This window comes from Canis aureus, chromosome 21, assembly GCF_053574225.1.
Source record: "Canis aureus isolate CA01 chromosome 21, VMU_Caureus_v.1.0, whole genome shotgun sequence".
Lineage (NCBI taxonomy): Eukaryota > Metazoa > Chordata > Mammalia > Carnivora > Canidae > Canis > Canis aureus.
The window spans coordinates 33,109,409-33,133,075 of NC_135631.1; the positions used below are offsets into that span (position 1 = coordinate 33,109,409).

Below are 23,667 nucleotides of genomic sequence, written 5' to 3' on the forward strand. Positions count from 1 at the left end.
AATAGACTGTTCTCACTTGTGCAGGCTAGCCAGCTAGCAAAGTCAGCCAGGAGATCACACCAGTGATGCAGCCTGACGCAGCAAAGGCCTGCCTGCCGCAGGTGCCTCAGTGAGAGCAGAAGCCCCATCAGCCCACCATACACTGTCCCTGTTTATGATGTACACTCTGGACTTCAGTGGACTTTTGAGCGGTATCCAAAGACTAGGGGGAAAATATTTCAGAGCATGATCTTTTGCTATCTTAAATGATGCCAGAAATGGTAAAATTTTGGTAATGGGTCAAGTTAGTTGATTGATAGTATGAATGAGTACATGGTCCTTCAAAATCAGGAGCACTGGGCAGCCCGGGTGGTTCAGCGGTTTAGCGCCGCCTTCGGGCCAGGGTGTGATCCTGGAGTCCCGGGATGGAGTCCCACATGGGGCTCCCTGCATGGAGCCTGCTTCTCCCTCTGCCTGTGTCTCTGCCTCTCTCTCTCTCTGCATGTCTCATGAATAAATAAATAAAATCCTTAAAAAAAATCAGGAGCACTGGATATAAATAATGTAACACCTCTGAACTGCTGCCTAACCCTCAGCAGGTAATCCAGTAGGCTCCCTGGAGGTGGTCTCCTCTGTTATCAAGATGGCACTTGAGACCACAAGCCTAGTGTCTCTTCCCAAAAGGGAAGCAGAAGTTTCAGTGTCAAATACAAAGTTTGAGCTAAATTATATAAAAATACCCATGACTTGCTCTCTTCACTCTTCTCCATCTTTCTCTATGTCTGCAAGTGGCATGTTCTAAAAAGAGAGTTTAAGAGGAGGAGAGACCATTAGAGCTAAAAGGGGAAAAAAGATCTAGAAGAGGGAGACAAGGTAGAAAGCTGGTATCAGATATAGATCATCTTCTTGCTTATTTCTCACTGCCTTCCGTCTGCAGCGGGATAGTGCTGAACTCCTCCCTCTTCTGACTGAATATCCGCTCGGTTCCAATGTTAGGCAAATATGCTGAGAGCAAGCCAAGCGGATAAAGCTATGAGATACTTACTCTTGTTGAGGCAATGCATGTATCTTTTAATGTATTTTATAGGTATAAGACAAATTGGGTTAACAGATAAAAAAAAAATAGGAAGATGCTGTCCTGCCTTGTAAGACTTTTCAGTCAAGATTGGAGTTGACATTAATGGCACCAGGGAAGTACTTAAGGGTTTATGAACAGTTAGGGATTATAGCCAACTTTGGAGCCAATACCCTACAGAGGATAATGTTGGTGTCATTAACTAAAGTTGATAATATTCTACCCAAGTATTTCCTTGAAAAATAGCCATGATCCTTATGACAGAGATGAAGGAAAGCGAGAATAAAGGGAGTAGTGTCGTACTACATTCAGCCACTTCGCCCTGTTGATGGTCTGTTCTCTCCTTACCTCTCACCATCCTGCATTAATGAGGTTACAGGGAAGGCAAAAATAACCCTCCTGATAATGGAGTTCAAAGAAAAAATAAAACAAAAAACAAATGAGCAAGGCCTCTTGTCAAAGAAGAAATCCCAATGTACATGGAAAACCCCAGAAATTCAGTCAAGGGAGTTTGGCAGATGAGGCAGGTAATCAAAGCCCCAGTAAAGAATGACAATCACAGAAGCCAAGGAGAATGGCTCTGTAATCAGAGGATGTTGGTGGAGAGATAGTGAAGTAAAGGCATAATTATGGCAGAAGAATGTTCCTAAAATATATTGACATTATGGATGTAGATTTGAGCACTGAATATCTATCTATCTATATGTATAAAAAGTAGGATAAAGAGTATTAGTCTCTCTGTATTTAGATATGACCAATGAAGAACAGATTTGTCATAGTTCAGAGAGGTCAGAGAGGTCAGGGTTTAGAGTCCGAGGTCTCTACTCCAGTTCTAGCCCTTCCACTTACACTAATGGTAATTATGCCTCAATTTCCTTAATTTGAGAATAAGGATAGTAACGGTGGGTGCTTTCCCCGTATATCTTCCTGGCTTTTTGAGAGAATCAAATGAAACAACAAAACTGAAAGTACTTTATAACCTAAAAGTTATTTTATTACTGTTTCCTAAAGACTGACATAAATTGAGAACATTAAAAGGAAACATGTCCTAAAGAGAAAAAATCTTTGAGACTGGCATGAGTTTGGATATCAGTAATGCTAGGATAATGTTAATATAGAAGACAGAAGAAGTTGGTCTTAATTAGCATAAAATGTATGGTTTATCCTGACAGGTGGCATTCATTCCAAATCCCATCTTCCATACCTCTGGCTTCTAGTTATAATAATTTAGAAGATAATCGCATCACCTGTGCATTTTTCCAAGATTCATGGCCAATAGTTTTGCTTTAGTAGTGTGTGTAGTATATCAATTAATTACATATATTCACTTTATACCACACCCTTCATATTTTTTCCCCAATTTGTATGAAAGAAAATTGAGATAGAATTGTAGAAGAACGCAATAAGAACTGAAAGTTTTAAATGATCATCCTGGAAGCTGTGATATTTATTTCATACCCAGAGCAAATAAAAAAAAAGAGACAGTGACTAAGCCAGTTTTTCCTGACCCAGCTCATAGCTCAGCCAGTCACTCGGTATTATCAATAGTGACATTAGTCACACATCCCTGCGTAGTTAATAAATAAAAACTGGTCATAAGGCATGATTCATGAAGAAAGTAGTTAAATAGGACCCAGGAGTAAACACAAACCTTCATGCCAGGTCTCCATCAGGGAGAGTCAGTGAGAATTAAGTGGTGGATTTATTAAGAAACAGTTTATATTAAATTAAAAACACTGGGTAAGATGAAAGGAATTCCAGTCTGTTTTGTTGAGTTTAGTTTACTGAGAATATACTTTCTGTAGAGGAAGCCCATGTAAGGATTTTGGATGGTGCTGTCCTTCGTACTTTTATATTTGTTAGAGACAAATACTGCCCACGTGTCGCAGAAGTGCATAGGGGTATACTGAAGTCCTTGACTCAATAGGAATTATTTCGTCCTTATCTGGATTTTGGGTGTTACACTGGGAAAACTCTTGGCCTTTAGTATAGTGGATAGGATGAGGGCAGGTCAGAACCAGCCAAAGCAGCAAATGGAATGTATAAATGGACTGGGCCAATTTTAAAGTGAAAAATAATTTAGTTGCATAAAACCATTTCTTATAAGGAGTGTGTCCTGTATATAATATAGAACAATGCTTGTTTGTGACTATTAAATATATGCAGTAGTGTTGTCCCCGTAGAATATTCTTTCAAAAATTTATAGCCCTCTTATTACTTTGCTTTCTATGTCAGATTTGTCATGTAGCCTGAGGTGATTTCATGGAGGGAGTCTCTCTGGGATGAGATCAACTTGGTGGCCTCAGTTCTATGACCACATGATGAAGAACCAAACATCAAATTGGTCATTGCTGGTGGAAATTACTGTTAGCCATCTACAGACTCGGTTTTATTTCTCCAAAGATATCTACCAGAATCGTTGTTGGGAGTTCTTAGTGGGGGAGCATGCAAAGATTTACTCCTTTATCTTTGTGTGTAACACTCTTCTGTGGTTTAGTAGAGGAATTTAGTCTGCAGGAATCCAGAAATGGCACTTTGCATGCATGCATGCCCCTTTATCCATAGCCACCGTAGTGTTAAAGTGGTCTCGTAAGGTCAGCCTCAGAGACTTGAAAATAAAACAAAAGGAAATCACACCATTAAAACATTTTCCAAAAGGTGCAGAGTAAAGATTTAGATTATTTTCTTAGTTTCAGTAAGCAGGGCTAAATGTTGGTCATAGTCTCTTAGCACAACCTTGGGAATACTACATAAACTATACAAAGGACAGTGGTTATTTTAATAGTGATTTTTTCTCAGCATGGTTTTAAATAACATTTGAAGCATAAGAGAAACTATCAATGTCATTAGTTATTTCTTGGACTTAAGCATTATTCTTTGTACTCGTGGTAAGGATGAGAATGACAAGACTGAATATTTTATAGGCTGGATTTGCTGGACTATGAATGAAAAGGATGTATGAATGCCACATTGGAACCCAGCGTTATGGTCTCTGATATTGACAGAACATTTTCTTGCAAAGAATGTGCTGATTTCAGGGACAGAAGTGTCTGTCTGTGGAATTGATGGCTTGACCTCAAATATATAGCCCTGGTGATGGCCAAGGCAACTGATGACTCAAGAAATTCTCCGCCTCCCTCAGTACTAATGTCTGATTCAGGGCAATGCCACTGCATGGCTCTATTGCCCTGGTAATGTTGCCTCTGCAAGTATTGAAAAGGAAAAGAGAAACCCATGACTTGCCTCATTTCTGGGGCTTAGAAATGTATCTCCATTTCTCTTGCTGGTGACTAACCCCTCAGCCCTTATTGCTCTCTGTGCAAGGACTTACATGGCCTCGGCACAGTACACGAAGAAGGATAGCGTGGGCCACGTATTACAAAACACTCTCACATTCTGTTTTCATTGGCCTAAAACTCTAGACTTTGGATGAGGCATGCTGGATGTGAATCTTGCCTTTGGCTATACTATCCCGAGGTCCTTATCTTTTCTGATTATGAATTTTCCTATCTGTAAAATGGAGTAATAGGTAATTGCAGTAGCCTGAAGGAATTGCACAAGAGAATGCAAATTAGCGTGGCAAATACTTGAGGACAGGAAGCTTCTCAGAGGTTATTCAGTAAATCAGAAGAAGTTCTGAGAGCATTCATCTATCCTGGTTCCCTTTTTTAATTCTAAAAGCCATCACGAGTTAATGATTAACTTCTAACTTAAAATAAGGGAGAATCCTTAATCGTTTAGTTTTTGACTTGAACACAAAGATTTCGGTTCATGAAATCCAGCTCTCGTTGGGGTGGGTGATTGGAAGGAAGAAGGGATATTGGCATCTCTCATGTTTTTTAATCACTGTAGAATTACTATTTTTTGATAGTATAAGGAATTAATTGGAAAGTTGGAACTTAAAGAAAGAGGACAGTTGAAACTTCACCTGATGGCACCTTGGTGACAGCAGACCAAAGCCACAGAACAAACTTAAGTTACTGACAAAGGTCGCTGTAGACCTCGCTTTGTAAAGCACTTAGAACTAATATCACTAAGAGCACTTTTAACACCGTCAAAAGTTAAACAAAAGTGTCCTATAGGCAGCTATCAGCCTGGCAGGTATTGCTTGTGCTGAAAGCGAAAGAAAGCTTTCCATTCTCCCTTCTCCTGGACAAACAGGTAAGGCAGCTGGTGGAGGGCCCGATTCCTGACCTCTTGGAGGTGTTCAGTAATGCTCATTGAGTGGGTTATAAAGAAAACAAAATGATGCAGAGCTATGTTTTTAAAAGGAGAGTCTGATGGGGGGTGGGGTGAGGAGTACCAAGGAAACGAAAGAATCCTGAAGAACTCTTTTGGCTCCGTTGGTAAGACCTGCATTAGGAGAAGGCCAGGGCTCTCTCTCCCTGTTGCCCTCCATTCCTCCCAGGGCTGAACTGTAGGGAAGCAGCAGAGCCTCCAGGCATCCTCCGGATGTGTTAGCCAGATTTGTGCATTTATTATCAAATCGTGGTGGTGGTGGTGTGATGGTGATGGTGGTTCTCCTCCTCCTCCTTCTTTGTCTTTGTCTTTGTCTTTGTCGTCGTCTTCTTCTTCTTCTTCTTCTTCTTCTTCTTCTTCTTCTTCTTCCTTTTCTTCTCAGTTTACCTTTTGCTGCATTTGTCTTTCCTGGGTGATTACTACACACTCCTCCCATTTTTTCTCTTATCAGTTCATTCTTTGATCACCCCCACTGTGTTGCTGTCACCCCTCCCCTTCTTTTCCTCCTCCTCTGCCTTTTTTCAAAGATAGATTATTTTTACTTCTCTCCTATCTTAGGCCAAAAATGAATAAAAACATTCTTAGTGGATGGTATATATCTACTGGTCCTCAATTTACCTTCAATATTTGTTTCATTTTTGTGATCTAATTCAATGAAGAGAAAGGCATCTTTGAATTAAAGAAAGTTTAATTACACTCATTAGGCATTCAGAACTTGTTGAAATTCATGACATAGGAAATAATAAAATATGAAGACAAACAGCTTACTAGCCACCTGGAAAACGTGTCCTCTTTGTCTAGCCTGTGTTTCTAGTGGGCAACTGATGCTGCCAAGGCCCCTTGTGACTGTGCCTGTGGGGCTGGACTGGGAAGGAATCATGGCACTCAACAGGAGGGGATATGCCTGCCTTCTGCTCTCTGGCTACCCTTGGGTTAAGTGTAAGCTAGAATATTCTTTATATAAGCCTATTTCTAGGCTATTTGGGTTCCTTTTCTCTGAGTTATAAGTTTTAATTCATTGAAACCAGAATAGAAAGAGGGTTTTTGTTCCCAGGATAGAGCAGAGGAGCAGCACCCCTATGGATAAGTCTCGGTGGTGATGTCAGGTAGCCAGACTAACTCCAGAACCAGAAAAGAACAGCAGCGAAGAAAATGAGGATGAATGAGGGGGAGAGTAGAGGTCAGCTAGGGACACTGAGCTTTTCCTTTCTGACCAGTTCCCTCCCAGGAGATGATGGAAAATGAGGAGGGCTTTAAATTCAAAGCTCAAGATTCACTGTGAAACTAAAGCCAAAGAGGAAATGTGCTGACAGCGTTGCATATGGCCATTCATGCCTCCTGACTGCTTTTTTCCTAACCCTGAATCCAAAAGTTTATTATGGACCATGTGATTTCTAAGATCCTTTCCAATTCTAGAATTGTAGAACTCTTTTCCTCCCCTTCCTAGACCTCCCAGTGTGTATAATTTCTCCACAATACTTTCTAAAATTTTTATTAGGAAACAGTATGTTCTAGTGGAAAGAGTAAGGATGGACTCACAATTTTGAAATCCTGGGTTTGAACCTACAGTACATATATCCAATTTGATGCCACGTTATTCTTGCTAAATCATTGAACTTCTGAGGCTTACTTTTCCCGCAATTACAAAGGACTAATGCACACTATCTCATAAGATTATTGTAGGAAACTTAAATGTATCATAGAAAGGTGTATTGTGTTGTAATGGCTTATAATATTCCCTAGTTTTTGTAATTGCCTTTAAACATTTTAAGATTTTTGAGAAGAGTAATTTTATTTTGTTAATTAGTTTATTTTGGGGGTAAGACTTGTGGATAGAATAAAATGACATACTCAGATCATTCTTAAAGCCAGTAATTAAAGTGTTTAGTATGTATTGAATAAAAACAAAACTAACTTTTTATTGTTTTTGTTGGCTTTTGTTGGCTTCTCTGTTGTCAGAGAGACAAAATTATAAAGGCTTGCTTAGCTTTTTTAAGAGGTAGAGCTGCTGCTGAAAAATTCACCTGACGGAAGGCTCAGTTGAATTTCTATGAATTTACTTGGGATTTCCTTTTGTTCCTTTTCTGAACTAGAGTCCCAGAGGAGATAGGCATTGGGGTGCTATGCAGAGTGTCAGAGACTGGCAACATCAGCCACCCCTGGGAGCTTCTGCATCAATAATTCTGGTGCATCGGAAGCTGTGTTTTAACAAGCCCTTACAGGTGACTCAGTGCACACTCCGCTGGAGTGGGAGAAACACTTGGTGGCCCAGGTGGGATGACCTACAAGGGAGCCTCACTTTCACATTACTTTTTCATTGTTTTTTCCCCATTAGGTCCATCACCTATGTTAAAGGTGTCATTTATTCAAATTTCCAAATCACACCCCTGGTCCTGGTAAATATACTTAAATTCATGAGTATGTTATACCACTCTCTATTTTTTTTACTAGATATATATGTATATATCTATATTTTTATATATGTAAAATATAAATTAAATCTGCTGTGAATGATTATTGATGATATAAATTGTGACACATCATGGTATCATTGAATTCAGATGAGAAAAACATCTAATACTAGTGAACTGTAGAAAAGCATTTTGTAAGATTCCAGAATTACAGAACTCCTTCCCTCAAGGAAACATTTTCTTGGGCTAAAGATATTTGATCCACTTCATTTTTTGTTATATTTCCTGATCTTTTCCCTCAGGGATTCAGAAGCTTCTGTATCTTTCTAAGAAATACTCATTCAGTCATTCATGTATTTGATGACTACCTGTTGAGCTCCTTCCAAGCTTCAGATATTGACTGTCATGCTACGGATTTCAGAATAAAAAACACAGTTTTGTAATGTGATGCATTTCCTGGTTGGGATCCTGGAACCACAGTAGTTAAAAACTTAAGGAAATTGAACAAAGTGTGAGTTTTAGTTAATAATAACAGATCAGTATTGGTTTATTAATTGTGGCAAGTGTACCATACTAATGTAAGCTGTTAATGGGGGAAATTGGGTGTAGGTATATGGGAATTCTCTGCACTATTTTTACAACTTTTCTGTATACCTGAAACTATTGTAAAATAAGAAGTTTATTAAAACACACACACACACATACACACATACACAGCCCCTCTATTCAAACACTATTCCTGAGAATCTTAAGGGCCACTTTTAAGAAGAGACAAGTCATGATGGAGCAGGATTTTTTTTCTACTGAAAGTTAACACAAAAAACTTATGGGGGATCCCTGGGTGGCATAGTGGTTTAGCGCCTGCCTTTGGCCCAGGGCGTGATCCTGGAGACCCAGGATCGAATCCCACGTCGGGCTCCTGGTGCATGGAGCCTGCTCCTCCCTCTGCCTGTGTCTCTGCCTCTCTCTCTCTCACTGTGTGCCTATCATAAGTAAATAAAAATTAAAAAAAAAAAAAAAAAGAAAGAAAAAACTTATGGAAGGCTGGGGTTGGAAGAAGGAACCAGAGCACAGTCTTGGAGAAATAAGTAAGAGGAGTCTGGGCAAGAAAGAAGGAACATATCATCTATGCCTGATCCTGTCTTGCCAACATTCCTGCTGCCCTCCCACCACCATCCCATTGCATATGATGTGCTGTGTCTTCCTAGAAACCCAGTTACCCTTGGATATCTGAGTTCTGTGTTCATAGCTTTCCCACACACAATGCTCTGTGTTCATGCTCAATTAAATTGCTCCTATTTCTCTACGACTTTAAGCAGTTCTCACTTTTAGCATGAGGAAGAGAATTAATAGAAACTCACAAGTAAATTTTGAAAATTTTAAAGGCAATTTTATTATTTTATTGTTTGAATCCTTGAAAGCTAGTGTACTTTGGATATTTAATAAATTTATTTCATCATTTGCATTTAATGTATAGAATGTAATTGTTATGTTTACTCACATTAATGTTGCCAACCTGACTACTTTTGTTGGATGCCACATCTGTATAGGTTCCTAAGACAAATGGCACATAGTAAGATGGTAGGGCTTGACAGGGAGCATTCAGAAGTCAGGACAGTGGATGAGAATACTTCTCCTCTGCCTGTGCTCCAAAACATCAGGCCCTACTTTGGCTTCAGGTCTTCTATTTTGAAAACTTTGAAGAGAAATCCAGAACTGCTTTAAAATTTTTCAGGAAATATCTGTATATTATTGGAAGGCACAGTTTAAGGCTTTGCAGAGTGTGGTTCGAATTCATCTGGGCCATTACATGATCGATGTCACATTTCAAGCATCTTTTCTTCCCATTTGCTTCAGTCGTGATCTCCAGTGTCCAGTGTAGCATCGCATTCATTTCTAGAATGACGACCTATGAAGAGAGACGGAGAACGAATGTGTGAAATCAGCAACAAAGCAGAAAACAAAGGCAAGATTATAAAAGGGTAGTAACTTACTCAACACCTTTGTTTCTGAAGAATATTCTAAATGAACAAAAGCAAGAATGTTTGCTTTGTTTTTCTCACTTTACTCCTGTGCAAAGGTTGGTTTATGAATAATTTGACTATGTGGCCTTTGTTTTGTGGATTTATTGGTTTAAAAGCATGGCTGTAGGCAATAATATAGTAAGAAAAATAAACAATATTTACAAGTTTTATAGTTAAAGTTAGCATATGCAAGGTGCTTTCAATTTATTTCCCAATCCAAGTTAATTGAGAAAGAACCAATAAAAATTTTATCTTATTAAGATTTTATCTAACAAAAATTGACAGTACATTTTTAAATCGTGGTATCCTTGAGGTTTTGTTTTGTTTTGTTTAGCACCATACTAATTACTCAAATATAACACACCTAATCTGTAAGAAGAAATTGATGGACAGAAACAGAAAGGTTAAAAGTGAAAGTTAATTAAGGAGAAAGCACACATTTGTCACTGTCCCTTTCTCTTGTAAGGAGTAAATAAATATAGAAACAGGAAGCAACTGATTATTTTATTTTTAGAAACTAAAGTCAGATTGTCAAAATAAATATATAGGAGGTAGGATCATTTTAAGCAAGGTAAAAATAATATATTTTTAAAAGAAAATGTGGAAAGTAATGGAAAATAAAAGTGATTTCTTTTGAAATAACTCATCATTACTGATGAAACTGATAGAGCTTATTTTTTTCTTATCAAAAGAAAAAAAGGAAGAAGAAACTTCAAGTTTGACATTATCACAATGCATGAATGTTATACATATTTCTGTTCAGATGAATGATAATCTGACAGATACTTTATAATTGCTTAGAACGGGTACTAGAATATTGAGCTTGCTGACAATTTAAGGGTCTGCTTAAACTTGAGTTAACCATATGGTATATTCTTAGAATAGCCATACAACCCATGTTTAAAATTTAAACAGAAAAATATCTTTTTTCAAAGTCAAATGTTATCATTTTAGTTGATGTACTCAGTTATCCATATAATTGCACCTTTTGCTAGTAAGGGAACACAAAATATTTCCTTGTAATTTGTCCAGAATGAAGACAAAGAGAAGCTAGGACCGTGAAATATCAGAATGGATATTATGAGCCACCTCAAAATATCAATTACTATATTGTTACAATTATGAGAAGTTAATATGTTTAAACCTCAACACATTAATATGCTTTGATTTTCTAGTAATTCCCCGAAGCAAAATTCCCTTGTAACATTTAGATAACCACAGGAAGAAGAAAAATATTATAGTTAAGTCAATTATGCTTATAATTAAAAGAATGTAATTATATCTTTGTCATTATATTTCTCAGAAATAAGATAAAGTTATGTACTGGGCACTGCTTTTGACAGATTTTTTTGCCAAATGTTTTTTACTTGCTCCAAAATGTGTATGCCCAAAGTGAAGTCTGATGTATTTTAAGACTGTAAAAGAATTTTTCATATCTGGAGAACACAAAGGAAAGTCTCAAGACTTAAAAATCAATAAGATTAGACAAGAATTAGAATGAAAGATTAGGAAATTAATAATAATGAGAAAATCTGCATGCAAATAAAGCAGTAAAAACACATGAGATGCCTTTTATAATATTGGTCTCAAGGGAATTAAAATGCATAAAATACTAGGATTTTGTGTGCAGTTGTATTTTAGAATACATAATGTTGTTGACTAGGCATTTCCACACCTATATGGGTGAGCTTAACAGGAACTTAGAATGTCATTTGTCCAGTGAGTCTGCTCATACATACCCACGGCCTAGTTAGAACAGACCTTGATATTACTTTATTTTTCAATGTCCAGATGCTGGTAATAGGAGTAAATGTATACCAAACGGATCCCTGGTAAGTTTTGCTGTCTTGGAATAAAACTCTTGCTAGCACAGGCACTGCTGGAGGCAGTGCTGCCCCTGTAAAAGCTTGGGGAATAATGCAGTTCTGTTCCCCAGTTCCGGTGCATTATACTTCTAAAGTTCCCCAGCCAGGCTCCAAGTTTCCACTCACACTGCTAGCCACCGCAAGTTCCCTTTGTCTTCACTGACTATTTTTTTCCTCTTAACAAATAGGCCCAGCTGCTACTGCAGCCGGTTGCCCACACTCCCCCATACTGCTCTCCCTGAGGATGGCAGCCAGAGCAAAGAATAACAGCTGGGATTGGCTTACTTTGGCATCTAAATAATTTTGGGTGGGTCCATTCCTAACTTTATTATTTCATTTAATTTGTATAATCTTTCCTTCTGCTGAACTTTAAAAAAAAAGGAGGTACATGATATTTTTCCGAAATGCTCTCTTCATCTGGCTGTGACTCTCCTACCTGGCTGCTCCGGACAAATTGGTTCATTCTGCACACTGTTAGTTTTTCCACTTTGAAGCACCATTTGGAAAACAAACGTTACAGAAACAAATTTATTCATGTGATACTGGACACATTATGTAACCTTTTTCTGACTCAATAGAAGAAAAATAAATATCACCTATGTCACTGATTGTGATTAGGATTAAATGAAAGAGCATTTGAATTCATTTAGAAGAGTGCCCGATGCACAGTAAATGCCAAGTAAGCATTGGATAGAAGGAGAGTCAAAGGAGACTCTCAGGGGGAGGGAAGGAACAGTGGAGAGCACTGGGAAGCAAGGGTAGAGTGAGAGGAGAGAGGGTGAGGAGGAGAAGGGAGGGAGAAATAACTGATGAAATACACAAAGTATGCTTATGCAGTTAAGACCAATGTTGCACACATAGGACTTTTTTTTTAAAAGACTTATTTATTTGAGAGAGAGAGCGTGCACGCGCACATGAAATAGTGGGGAGGGGCAGAGGGAGGGAATCTCCAGAGGCTGGTGCAGGGCCGCATCTCACAACCCTGAGATCATGGCCTGAGCAGAAACCAAGAGTCAGGCACTCAACCCACTGAGCCACCCAGGCGCCCCACACGTAGGATTTCATATATCTTATTCCACTCAAAATGAAAATCAACACTTAGAAAAAGACTGAAGTTTAGAAAAGCTGATAGAATTTTACTTGAATCACAGAATTTTCTTAAAGATAGGAATTTTAGTGATTTAATCACATCCATGGCATCCGGACAGGTAGTCAGACATGATCATCACTTGGAATTTGTACACTCTCATGGAAAGGGAATTCACTACCTGATAAGGAAGTCCATTCCATTTTTTAAATCTTTATTTTTATTTTAAGAAATCTCAACATCCGGGCGCCTCGGGTGGGTCAGTCAGTTAAGCGTTTGCGTTCAGCCCAGGTCATGGTCCCAGGGTCCTGGGATGTAGTCCCGCATCAGGCTCCCTGCTCAACAAAGAGTCCGCCTCTCCCTCTCCCACTCCCCTCTGTTCACGCTCTCTTTCACACGTGTGTGCTCTCTCTCAAATAAGTTAGATCTTAAAAAATAAAAGAACTCTCAACATCCAACATGGGGCTTGAACTCACGAGATCAAGAGTCACATGCTCTACCAACTGAGCCAGCCAGGCCCTACAAGTCCATTCCATTTTTGAATGTTGTAATGAGGAGAAAGCATTTGCATAACTAATCCCAAATCTGACTTCCTGGGTCTTCCACTTTTTAGTTGGAGTTCTTTCCTCTCCTGACATAAAGTTGTAAGTCATGGCAGATCTCCAAATGCTTAAAGAGAGTTATCCTGACCTTTTGTGGTGGTTGGTAAACATTCCTCACGCCGGGGTTATCCCGCCTGAGGTGTCAGGGTTCCCATCATGCTCCTCTTTGTTAAGGCCTCACTTAAAAGGGAGCACCACGATCAATACTCAAGAGACGCCTGCCTTGTTCACAGGAGAGTGGTGCTGTTAACTGGCGACTCCTATTTATTAAAGCCACCTGAGTTGACAGCAGCTTGTTTGGCAAATATGCCAGCCTATTGGTTTATGTTGAGATTGCTGTCAGGTTTTCCACATGGACTCTAAGCCAGCGCTTTCCTTTATTTCACACGTGTGCTTTATTTGTTGAAGTCAGGAAAACCCTCTCCTACTCTCTCTATTGTAGAATGTGAACCACAAGCAATGCAACAGCGTGTGGTGTCCTGAAAAGGATGTGAGCTCTAGAGTGTGACATTCCTAAATTTAAAGATTGTTTCTGCTATTGTGTTTAATTTTTCTTAACATCAGATTTTACGTTCATTATCTTTTGGAAACTATCTAGTTAGAACTGGCAAAACTTCTATTCATTATAGAAATTCTTGTTTTTGTTTTAAATTTGAAATATTGTATAGGCTTTCTCTAGTGTTTGGAAGAAGGTTAACATACATTCAAGACAGTTTTTAAATTAGCATATATATTATGTATTAGCATATATAAAATATATGCTTTGGCTTTCGGGGAAGATGTAGAACAATAAATATCACTGCTGATTTTTTTCATAAACATTGCTGAGATAATTTGTATAATTATAGTTACGGAAAGCTTAATTTGAAATGCTTTAATATGAGGAAATAAAACAACGTTTCTTCACAGCTAAAATAAAAAGGAGACTTTTTAAATGTCTGGACAATTTTTATTTAAAAAGAATCTGGAATGGTCACCCCAACAGAATGGCAGAATTAAAATACCACCATAGCTGTGACTGCTTGATTTTGTAACTTTAGTCTGCTGTCATTTTGTAGATTTGCCAGTCTCTCTGGGTATTTGTAGAAAGTACTGGGATCTTAAAAAATGAAGCATATGATTTTCCAGAAAATTTTGTTTCATTAACTCCTTGTAAGTCAACTAGTAAGCTCTAGAAAAATAATTCACTGAAGACTTTATATGTTAAAGGTATGTGTCACTAAAATTAATTTTTTAATGTTTTTTTAACCAAACTTCCTTGTGGTCTCTGTTCTGCTCTTGTTATGGGATTAACTCCATCAAGTGTTCTTTTCCTATGTTACCAGTCTATGAGCTACTTACAGTTTCTTGGAATTTTGAATGTAGAAGAATGACTCTAATAATAGTATTGAGTCAGGTGGTCAAGTCCGAAAACACTACACATCCACTGCTTCTTGAGTCAGTTTCTATCTTTCTGGTCCCACTAATGCATTAATGGTCCATCTGCTTTATTACAAAGCCTCCTGACTAATACTTTCCCGCCAATCCAATTAACTCATCATACTACAGAGTTATCATTAAAAATGCAAATTTCACTCATTTCATTCCCCCAAAACAAATCTTTAATGGAAGAATATGCATGGCTTTTTATAGAAAATGCATACTTCTTGGCATGGTACACTAGGCTTCTCATGACCTGAGCCCTGTTTACTTTGTTTTTTAAAAGATTTTTTTTATTTACTCATGAGAAACGCAGAGAGAGAGAGGGAGAGAGAGAGGCAGAGACACAGGCAGAGAGAGAAGCAGGCTCCACGCAGGGAGCCCGACGTGGGACTTCATCCCTGATCTGCAGGATCACGCCCTGGGCTGGAGGCGGCGCTAAACCGCTGAGCCCCCCCAGGCTGCCCGTGCCCTGTTTACTTTGACCCTTCTTCCTTGTTCTATATCTTTTTCTGAGTTCCAATCTCCAGTGATTCTGAACTCCATGACATTATGGGCCTCTGTCAAGCTTCTTCTTGCCGCCAAGCCTTTGTACTTAGCCTCTGCTTCCTAGAATGGCCTTTTCCTGCGTTTCCATCCTCCCCTCCTCTTCTGCTTGCTGGTAATGTCTGCTCATTTTTTTAGGACTTGGGTGAGACATACGCCTTTGCCATCAGCCGTCACAGCAGTCCATGCATACTTCATAACAGTCATCTACGTTGTGTTACAGTTGTCTATTCATATGTTAAATTCACAAGGATTAACTATATCACAAGTATATACCTTAGTACCTAGCAAAGAGTAAGAACTCAATAAATAAATAAATGGATGAATGTGTTGTGTTATGGCCAACTGGCCGTTTCTGGGTGTTCATTCTGAACAACAAACATGTGGGAAAAGCAATACTTTATTGGCACAAAAGAATCTCTAACTTAGGAGAGCCATAAATAGTCTGTTCACAGATAATTCCAAAATTATTCATAAATACGTTACCCATAAGCCTAATCATTTTTATATTGATAGTATATTTTTTTTAGTGTTGTGAAAGAATACTTTTTAAGCACTACTCTACTTTGTATAAATTCCAGATCAGCATCTTTGGTAACATCTAGAATATGAAACAGCCTTTTAAAAAGCCCATCAAGCAGTGATTTACAATTTCCTCCTTCATAAAATCACTTAGTTACCAATGTACCCGAATTATAAATTCTGATAGAGGAAGTGGAAGCTTTTTATATTCTGTGACACAGTTATGGAAAAATATTTGGTGGGGTTCGTTTCATTCCTTTATGGTTAACCTCCTTAGGGCATTTATTAGCCCTCATATATGAAATGGAAATTGGTCATTCTCAAAGGAGGATTATACATAAATACTATTGCAAAATGGGGATTGTATAGGAACATAAAACATTAAAAATAAAAGTGCTGGAAAAGAATTTGACTACAAAAATACTTAAAATTATGTTAAGATTTGTTTTAGACTTTATATTTTTATTTAAAATAATAACTCAACATATATTTTAGAATTTTAACCAAATTAATTATTCAAACAGAGTATGAATTGGAATCTTTGAAGAGTATTTCTTGGCAGTTGTGGGATCTAATCTGGGACTTGAGGGATGGGTAGGCCTTCAATAAAGGGAGAGCAAGGAAGAGGGCATTGCAGGCTAATGCACAAAATCAAGACTGGTAAGGAAATTGTAGTGGATTTTTAGGAGAAAGCTGAACTTTCGCAAAAGGATACATTGAATAAGTATACAGGGGACAGTTTGCTAAGTACATCCTTTTTATTAGAAGATATTGAAGTGTGATAGATTGTGATTCTTGTAAAAAATAAAATTTCAAATGTAATTCCTTTTCCTATTCTGGCAAAATGTCCCATCTCGGACCTAGTTATCTCTAATAGGAGGTATGTCGTATTTCTACTGGCTCTATAAGGTACTTAAACCCTCTTTTTGGCATTTCCTACTTTTTGGTACTTTTCTTATGTAAAAAAGGTCATAACATGAATGCTAATTGTCCTAGCTACCTACATCAATTTTAGTAATAATCCATGTATTTTGAGTTTATCATGATGCCATTGTTTGAGACGCTTTTCTCTTTGCTCACAGTCTGTATACTTCACTTGTCAAAAGATTAAGGAAACAGACTCGCACATAATTCACAGCAGCTATTTACCCCCAGCTGAATGTAATTATTGAAAAAACAAAAGCAGAGATTTGGGAGGAACCCCAACAGGTACCTATCTAGTTCATGGTCTAATCTGTTCAAGGGCAGAGATGGGACCTGCCACAACACAGGTACTTACTGAAGACGTGGTTTTCTTTTCTTAATCAACTTAATCCATTTTACTACCTCTGGGCAGGATTGTTTAAGATCCTTCCTGATGAAAAAATTCCATTTAATGAATAAAGCTTTCAGGAGAGAGATTCTACAACAGCTCTTAGAATTTAGGAAAACTCAATGTTTTAGAAAGCTGACGGAAAACAATTCTTTATTATATCTCAGGGAGCTCACCCAGGCTTCTTCCATTTAAGACCATTCTCTCTAGTGTTCATTTCTCACATAAGACAGTAAAATTGCCTTATAGTTGCTATAATCTGCCTTCTGGTGGGAAGGTGTGGGTGTCTGTGTGCAAACCTCTCTCCTCAGTGGTGAAAACAATGATGGAGATATACAAAGTGTGGCGATTAATAACGTTAGTCTTTTTATGACCTGAGAAGTTTCATGTAGTTTTAACCTATAAATTGCCTTTCCTTAAAAATAGAACTACTCTTCCCCTGCCAACTTCTAGGAGCCCCCACTTACATCCACGTGGTGATTGCCCACATTATGGTACAACCCACCTGAGCCTGTTTTGTTTTGTTTTGTTTTCCCTCTGAGCCATAGTCCAAGCTCTTAAATTTTCTGTAAATTTTTGTCATCATTTTTTATCTGTCTCCAGGCCCCTCATGCTACACTATGTGCCAAGTAGGGAGTAGAAAAACAATATGATATGAACTGAACGCTATCTCTAACATAATGTGTACGAACATTTTAGGACAGTTTAGAGGAATCAAATCTCAAAATAAGGGTAACAGAAGTGGTAATTTCAGGTTACCTGTAGATATAAAAAGTAATAGATGCCACAGAAACCCTTACAACAGTGTGGGGCAGAGAAAGTGCTCAGTTAATATCAGCTGTTGTTGTTTGCTGCGATGAGGGTAGCACTGGTGGTGGTATCTGGGTACATCACAGCAGGATCTGTACCTTACTTGTTTTTATCTCCTGCAGGGAATATCGTGCTTTGTTCTACTCATAGGCATATTCAGTACATGTATGCATACATGGATCCAATAAGCAGGGATTGATTCAACCAAAAAATTCTTTATGTAAGAATAATTGTTAGAAGTTACTTAAGCATTTAAATTGTTGTGAAGTACTATTTGAGCTGCTTATTAATCTTTTAATTCTTCATTGGTACCTGATAGAATTGCACATCCCCTCTTCCCCTCGGAAGTTAGCATGGCATTGTGATTTGCTTTGGCTAATTAAATGAGGTCAGAATCGACACCTGCCACTTTTGTGCAGAACTGGGATCCAGGAGACCGAGAGTGTGATTTGTCACATTTCCTCTTCCTGCTCAGCAGTCCCAAATGCACCTGCCAAGATGGGGCCTCAGTTACCTGGGTGTCAGAGTTCTTTGCTAAGCCCAGTCCCACTTGAAAACCTGCCTTGGGGGGCAGCCCGGGTGGCTCAGTGGTTTAGCGCTGCCTTCAGCCCAGGGTGTGATCCTGGAGACCCGGAATCGAGTCCCACGTCGGGCTCCCTGCATGGGGCCTGCTTCTCCCTCTGCTGTGTCTCTGCCCCTCTCTCTCTCTCTCTCTCTCTCTCTCGAATAAATAAATAAATAAAATCTTTAAAAAAAAAATAAAACCTGCCTTGGATATGTAAACTGAGTCTGAGATTTCCAGCATTGCTGTCTATTGCAGAGTAACCTGCCCTTTCTTGACTGACGATTGGCAACACATTTATTTGTGAAGGAAACATTTTTGCTACTAGACATGACTAAGCAAACTATTTTCTCCACACACACATAAATTACCTTCAGGTGTCACTCCCCATAACTGATTGTGCCGGGCCAACTTTCTCTACACTAAATGTGGTGAAATTCTTTCCTTACAAGGAAGAAACACAGCATCTGTTGTATTTGCACAGGAAAACTGCTTCTGGCTGGCTGTCCACAGTGCTGAATTGGAAGCAAGATCTGGCTGCCTGTGTATCTCGAACGTTAGCACTTGGCAGCAATGCGAGCAGCTAGCTTACCTGCGTCCCTGTATCTCACACTCCCTCTCCTGTTGTCCAGTGCAATGCAAGGCACAGAATGTAGTGACCTAACTTGTGACAGGTATAATCATCAAATAATCACTGGGGATTATGTGGGCCAACAGAGCAATTCTTCTCTCAGTAATAGCAAGAAAAACTAAAAGGTGGAGAAAATAACCCTCACTGCCATTCCTCTATCCCACATACTTTGTTCTTCAGCGAGAGATTCAACAGTATTTCTGGAATTCTTATTTCTCAATAAATGAATACTATTTTGTATTTTAAATGCTTTAAAAGATGTTACATCTTTAGAAGTCGTCTTAGGTGTATTTTTTTCAGTAAGTGATTATAAAGAAAGTTACATTGTTTATTCTCTAATAGGACTAAGACATTAAGATGAAATACATATAGTGGAAACTGTGAGATATGTGAAGAAATTTTGTTTTGAAGGAACTGCCTTTTAAAATTTGCACCATCCTCAAGAGTTTATCCTTAAGCTCTTGAGTTTATCCTTAAGTATTCCTAAAGTTTATCCTTACTCTTCATTTTGGCCCAGGTCTGGATCTCAGGGCCCTGAGATCGAGCTCCACAGTGGGCTCCGTGTTCAGCAGGGACCCAGTGAGCCTCAGATTCTTTTTCTTCTTCTCCCTTTGCCCCTCCCCTTGCTCTTGCGTGCTGTCTCTCAAATAAATAAATAGTAAATCTAAAAAAAATTATGACAAAATTGAAATATGGATTGTAAAATACAAAAGAATATTAAATGCAGAAAATAAAATAATCCTAATTCCAAAGCCTTGTTAATTGTATTGACGTGGGATATTTTTAGGCCTGAATTCTTGTCCTCATGTTAGAGTAAGCCTGTTTCTCTGTGTAAATGGAGCTCCTTGTTAGTTCGATTTTAGATGACATGAGTAAAGAAAGAGTACTTTCTGAAGACAGTAGTCATTTCATATTGTTTTGTGGTTTACAGTGCTCTGTTTAAAACAGCATGATATTGTTAGGCCTATTTTAAACAGTCATACAGTCTGATTCACAAAGGAGAATTGATCATTCCTTCCCATTTTTAAAAAGTTTGTGTATTTTAGATTTGATTCTGTATATAATTTACTTATTGAAGGGAGGATGGCAAGAAGGGCAGGATACTGGAGGACACTAAAAGGCACTCTCCTTTGCTTTCAGGTTATGAGATAATTATGATGATAGGATGCTTCTTCCAATGTGAATAAAACTTACTGTTTTTATATCTACCATATGCTTGATGATGTAGATGGACCATCTCAATTCCTCCAATTATCTTTATGTTATTATTTGTATTTCATGAATAAGCTAAATGAAGCTCAATTATTTAGGTGCCTTGCCCATCTAAAGCCATGTAGATATTAAATGACAAAACTGAATTCAAACCCAGTGTCTGTTCTTTCTGAATACAACAAGCTGAATTATGGGTGTAGTTTTGAAGGATTATTTTCACTTAGGATATCAAACTGTCTTTCCCCGTGGTACATAGATTAGTCTTCATTGTATTTTTCTACGTGAAATAATTGACTTTTTATAATACTTATGTTTTAAGGTTGGACAGATCTTGTTGAAGCCTTTCTACATGAACTCTGAAACATGGCTTCCAAAGAACTTGTTCCTCACGGTAAGAGGACACTTATCCCAGAAATAGACATTTTTGTGTTTTACCTCATCCCTAGTGACACTTTAAAATCCAGGGATTAAAATTAGACAAGGCAGGCTTCCAACTGCACAAATACACAATTATCGAAATATACTTTGAGCATTACGAAGGCACTGGGGACTGAGCAGTTATTTTGTTTGCTTATTTTTTCATCAATTGAAAACATAGTTAAGTTGTGACCTTGGGTATTTCGCTACCTAAGACTCAGTCCTTCATCTGTGAAATATACCCATCTCCTGTCTAAGATTACTTTCTGGATTAACTTAAATATTATATTTAAAGTTTAACTTACTGTGCCCATCAGAGTAAAACCTTGAAATTATAAGTATTTACTGAAAACATGAGAACGTATCTTAAGAAAGGAACTGTGTCATCACTCTGCTGTAGCTCTGAGGGAAAATATATATGTATGCATTAGTTATTAAGTAATACTCTGAATAAAAATAAACAAAGCAGGTTAAGGAGACTAGAATGTATTAGGGGGTTCTTTTTTTATATTCGGTGGTCAGAGAGAGTCTCTCTGACAGGTGACATTAGAGATATGAAGGAATATGGGAATCTGAGGGCAAACATTATGGACAGAGAGACTGACAGGGGCAAAGGCAGTGAAGCCAGAGCATCATCTGCACTTTCAAACAGTGAGATGAGCAGGAGGGAGAGTGAGAGACGAAATCAGTGAAGTAGATGCGGAACTGATCTGTCAATCTTGTCTGCCTTACTGAAGAGTAGATTTGGGCTATATGAATGGGAAACCATTGGGGAGTTTTGAATTAAAAGACTTTGTCTGACTTTCCGATTAAAGAGGTTACTGACTGCTGGTTAAGCAATGGTAGACATTAGGGGCCAGGATTGAAACAGGGAAACCAATTTGGAGGCCATTTTAATAGTTCAGGTTAAGAGACTTTAGTAGCATGGGCAAGAGTGATATTGATGGAGGCAGAAAGAAAAGATATTATGGATATTAAAGGTAGAACTAACGTGATTTGCTGATAGATTGTATCAGGATGTAAGAGGAAGAAAGAAGCCAAGGGTAATTCCAAAGGTTTCGTCCTGAACAACTGGAACAGCATAGTTACCACTTCTTCATGGGGTAGGTTGCTGGAGAAGCAAGTGTGGTTATGCACAGAAAGTATATGGTAGCTGAATGGAGCCTCAGGTCAAAGAGGATGATAGTTATGAGTGGGTGATCTGCAGCATGATTGCCTGGTGATGGAATGCTCTGGTGAGAAGAAACAACTGGTTATATAAAAGTGGGACTGAAGTCCTTGAGTAGAGGAGAGATAGGATTGCCTGAAGCAGAGCAGAAGCCAGGCTGCCACAGAAATGCAGAGGGACTGTGGGGGATAGGAATATTGACAAAGGTGGTTGGCAGAATCATTGGTGGGTAAGAGACCTTGGAATTTCTCTCTTGATAATTTCTAGCTTCTCAGTTGTATATAAAGCAAGTGTCTCCGCTGTGGGATGAGGGGAGGATGGAGGTGTGTTTTATTCTGCTTGGGTTGCCCTAACAAGGTAGTACAGACTGAGTGGCTCAAACAACTGAAATTTATTTTCTCACAATTCTGGAGACTAAAATTCCGAGATCCAGGTGTCAGCAGAGTTGGTTTCTTCTAAGGCCACTCTCCTTGGCTTGTAGATAGCTATCTTCACCTGTGTCCCACATGATCTTCCTTCTGTGTCTGTGTCCCAACTTCCTGTTCTTATAGAGACACCAGTCATACTAACTTAGGGCCTACCCTGATGACCTCATGACTTAATTTTAACTTAGTTACCTCTTTAAAGGCCCTATCTCCATATACAGTTACATTCAGGGGTACTGGGGACTAGAGTTTCAACCTGTGAACTTTGAGGGACACAGTTCAGCCCATAAAAAAATGGCTGAGTTTGAAGAAATTGTCTGGAACAGGCCAGGGAAATTTATGATCGCAGAGCACCATTTCACTTGATGCTGTAAACCTGTTCAGTCCCAGTCACATCATTGTAATACCCATGACATTAAAAAACTCAGGGATAGGAGCACCTGGGTGGCACAGGTGGTTGAGCAGCTGACTTGGTTTTGGCTCAGTTCATGACCTCAGGGTCCTGGGATCAAGCCTTTCCAGTGGTGGGCTCCATGCTCAGTGTGGGGTCGGCTTGAAAGATTCCCTCTCCCTCTGCCCCTCTGCGCTTGTGCTCATGTGCACACACTCTGTCTTGCTCAAATAAATAAATAAATAAATAAATAAATAAATAAATAAATAAATCTTTAAAAAAGAAAACTCATGGGCAACTTCAAAATTTTAATAACTCTATTCATGCCAATTAAATCCAATTGAAATTATAATGCTTTCTGTACCTATACTTTGTATTTAGTGGCATGGAACATAAAATAGAAACTGAGAACAGTAGCTCTACATTTCTTCACTAGGCATCCACCTGTTCCGGGTATTTTTGCCAAGTCTCTACATTTGTTATGTTATTAATTATACCCATAAGGTTAAGATCAGAAAGCTGGAAAAGAGGGAGAGATTGGTAAAGTAGCTTTCAAACTATGACCTTCAGATTAAAGCCCTATTTTTACCACTTCCTCATACAATCTTACATTCTCTGTGAAAAGTCTGTGTGCATTATTTGCTTCAGGTATTTATTTATTTATTTATTTATTTATTTATTGCTTCAGGTATTTAATATATAATTTTTTTCACATTTTACTTGTAGTTTGTCATTAAATCAAGATTTAGTATTTTTCATAAGTATTTTGATTTCATTTTACAGTTCACTGTAGCATAGGTTTGTATTTTCTATGCAAATTAAGAAGTCTCTTTGGATTTTTAAAAATTTATTATCCTTAATCATTCAATGGGCAATATTTAATTATATTATGGTAATGTTTAAAATACAATGGAAAAATTTTTTGAAAACATATAGCACATTATTTAAGTAGGAGACTAACATGTATGAT

At 38.2% G+C, this 23,667-nt stretch overlaps 1 protein-coding gene across 3 annotated transcripts in view; it reads left to right on the forward strand.

Annotated features, from left to right (window-relative positions):
- SEMA3E (semaphorin 3E) overlaps positions 1-23,667 on the forward strand; it is a 235,933-nt gene that overhangs the window by 2,307 nt on the left and 209,959 nt on the right. The window contains exon 1 of one of the 3 annotated variants that reach the window (XM_077863834.1): positions 20,628-20,687. The exons of the other annotated variants lie outside the window; for them this stretch is intronic. Coding sequence (XP_077719960.1) covers positions 20,660-20,687 — 28 coding nt within the window. The 5' untranslated portion in view covers positions 20,628-20,659. Of the gene's footprint in view, positions 1-20,627; positions 20,688-23,667 lie in introns of those variants that run through there. 3 annotated transcript variants of the gene reach the window in all.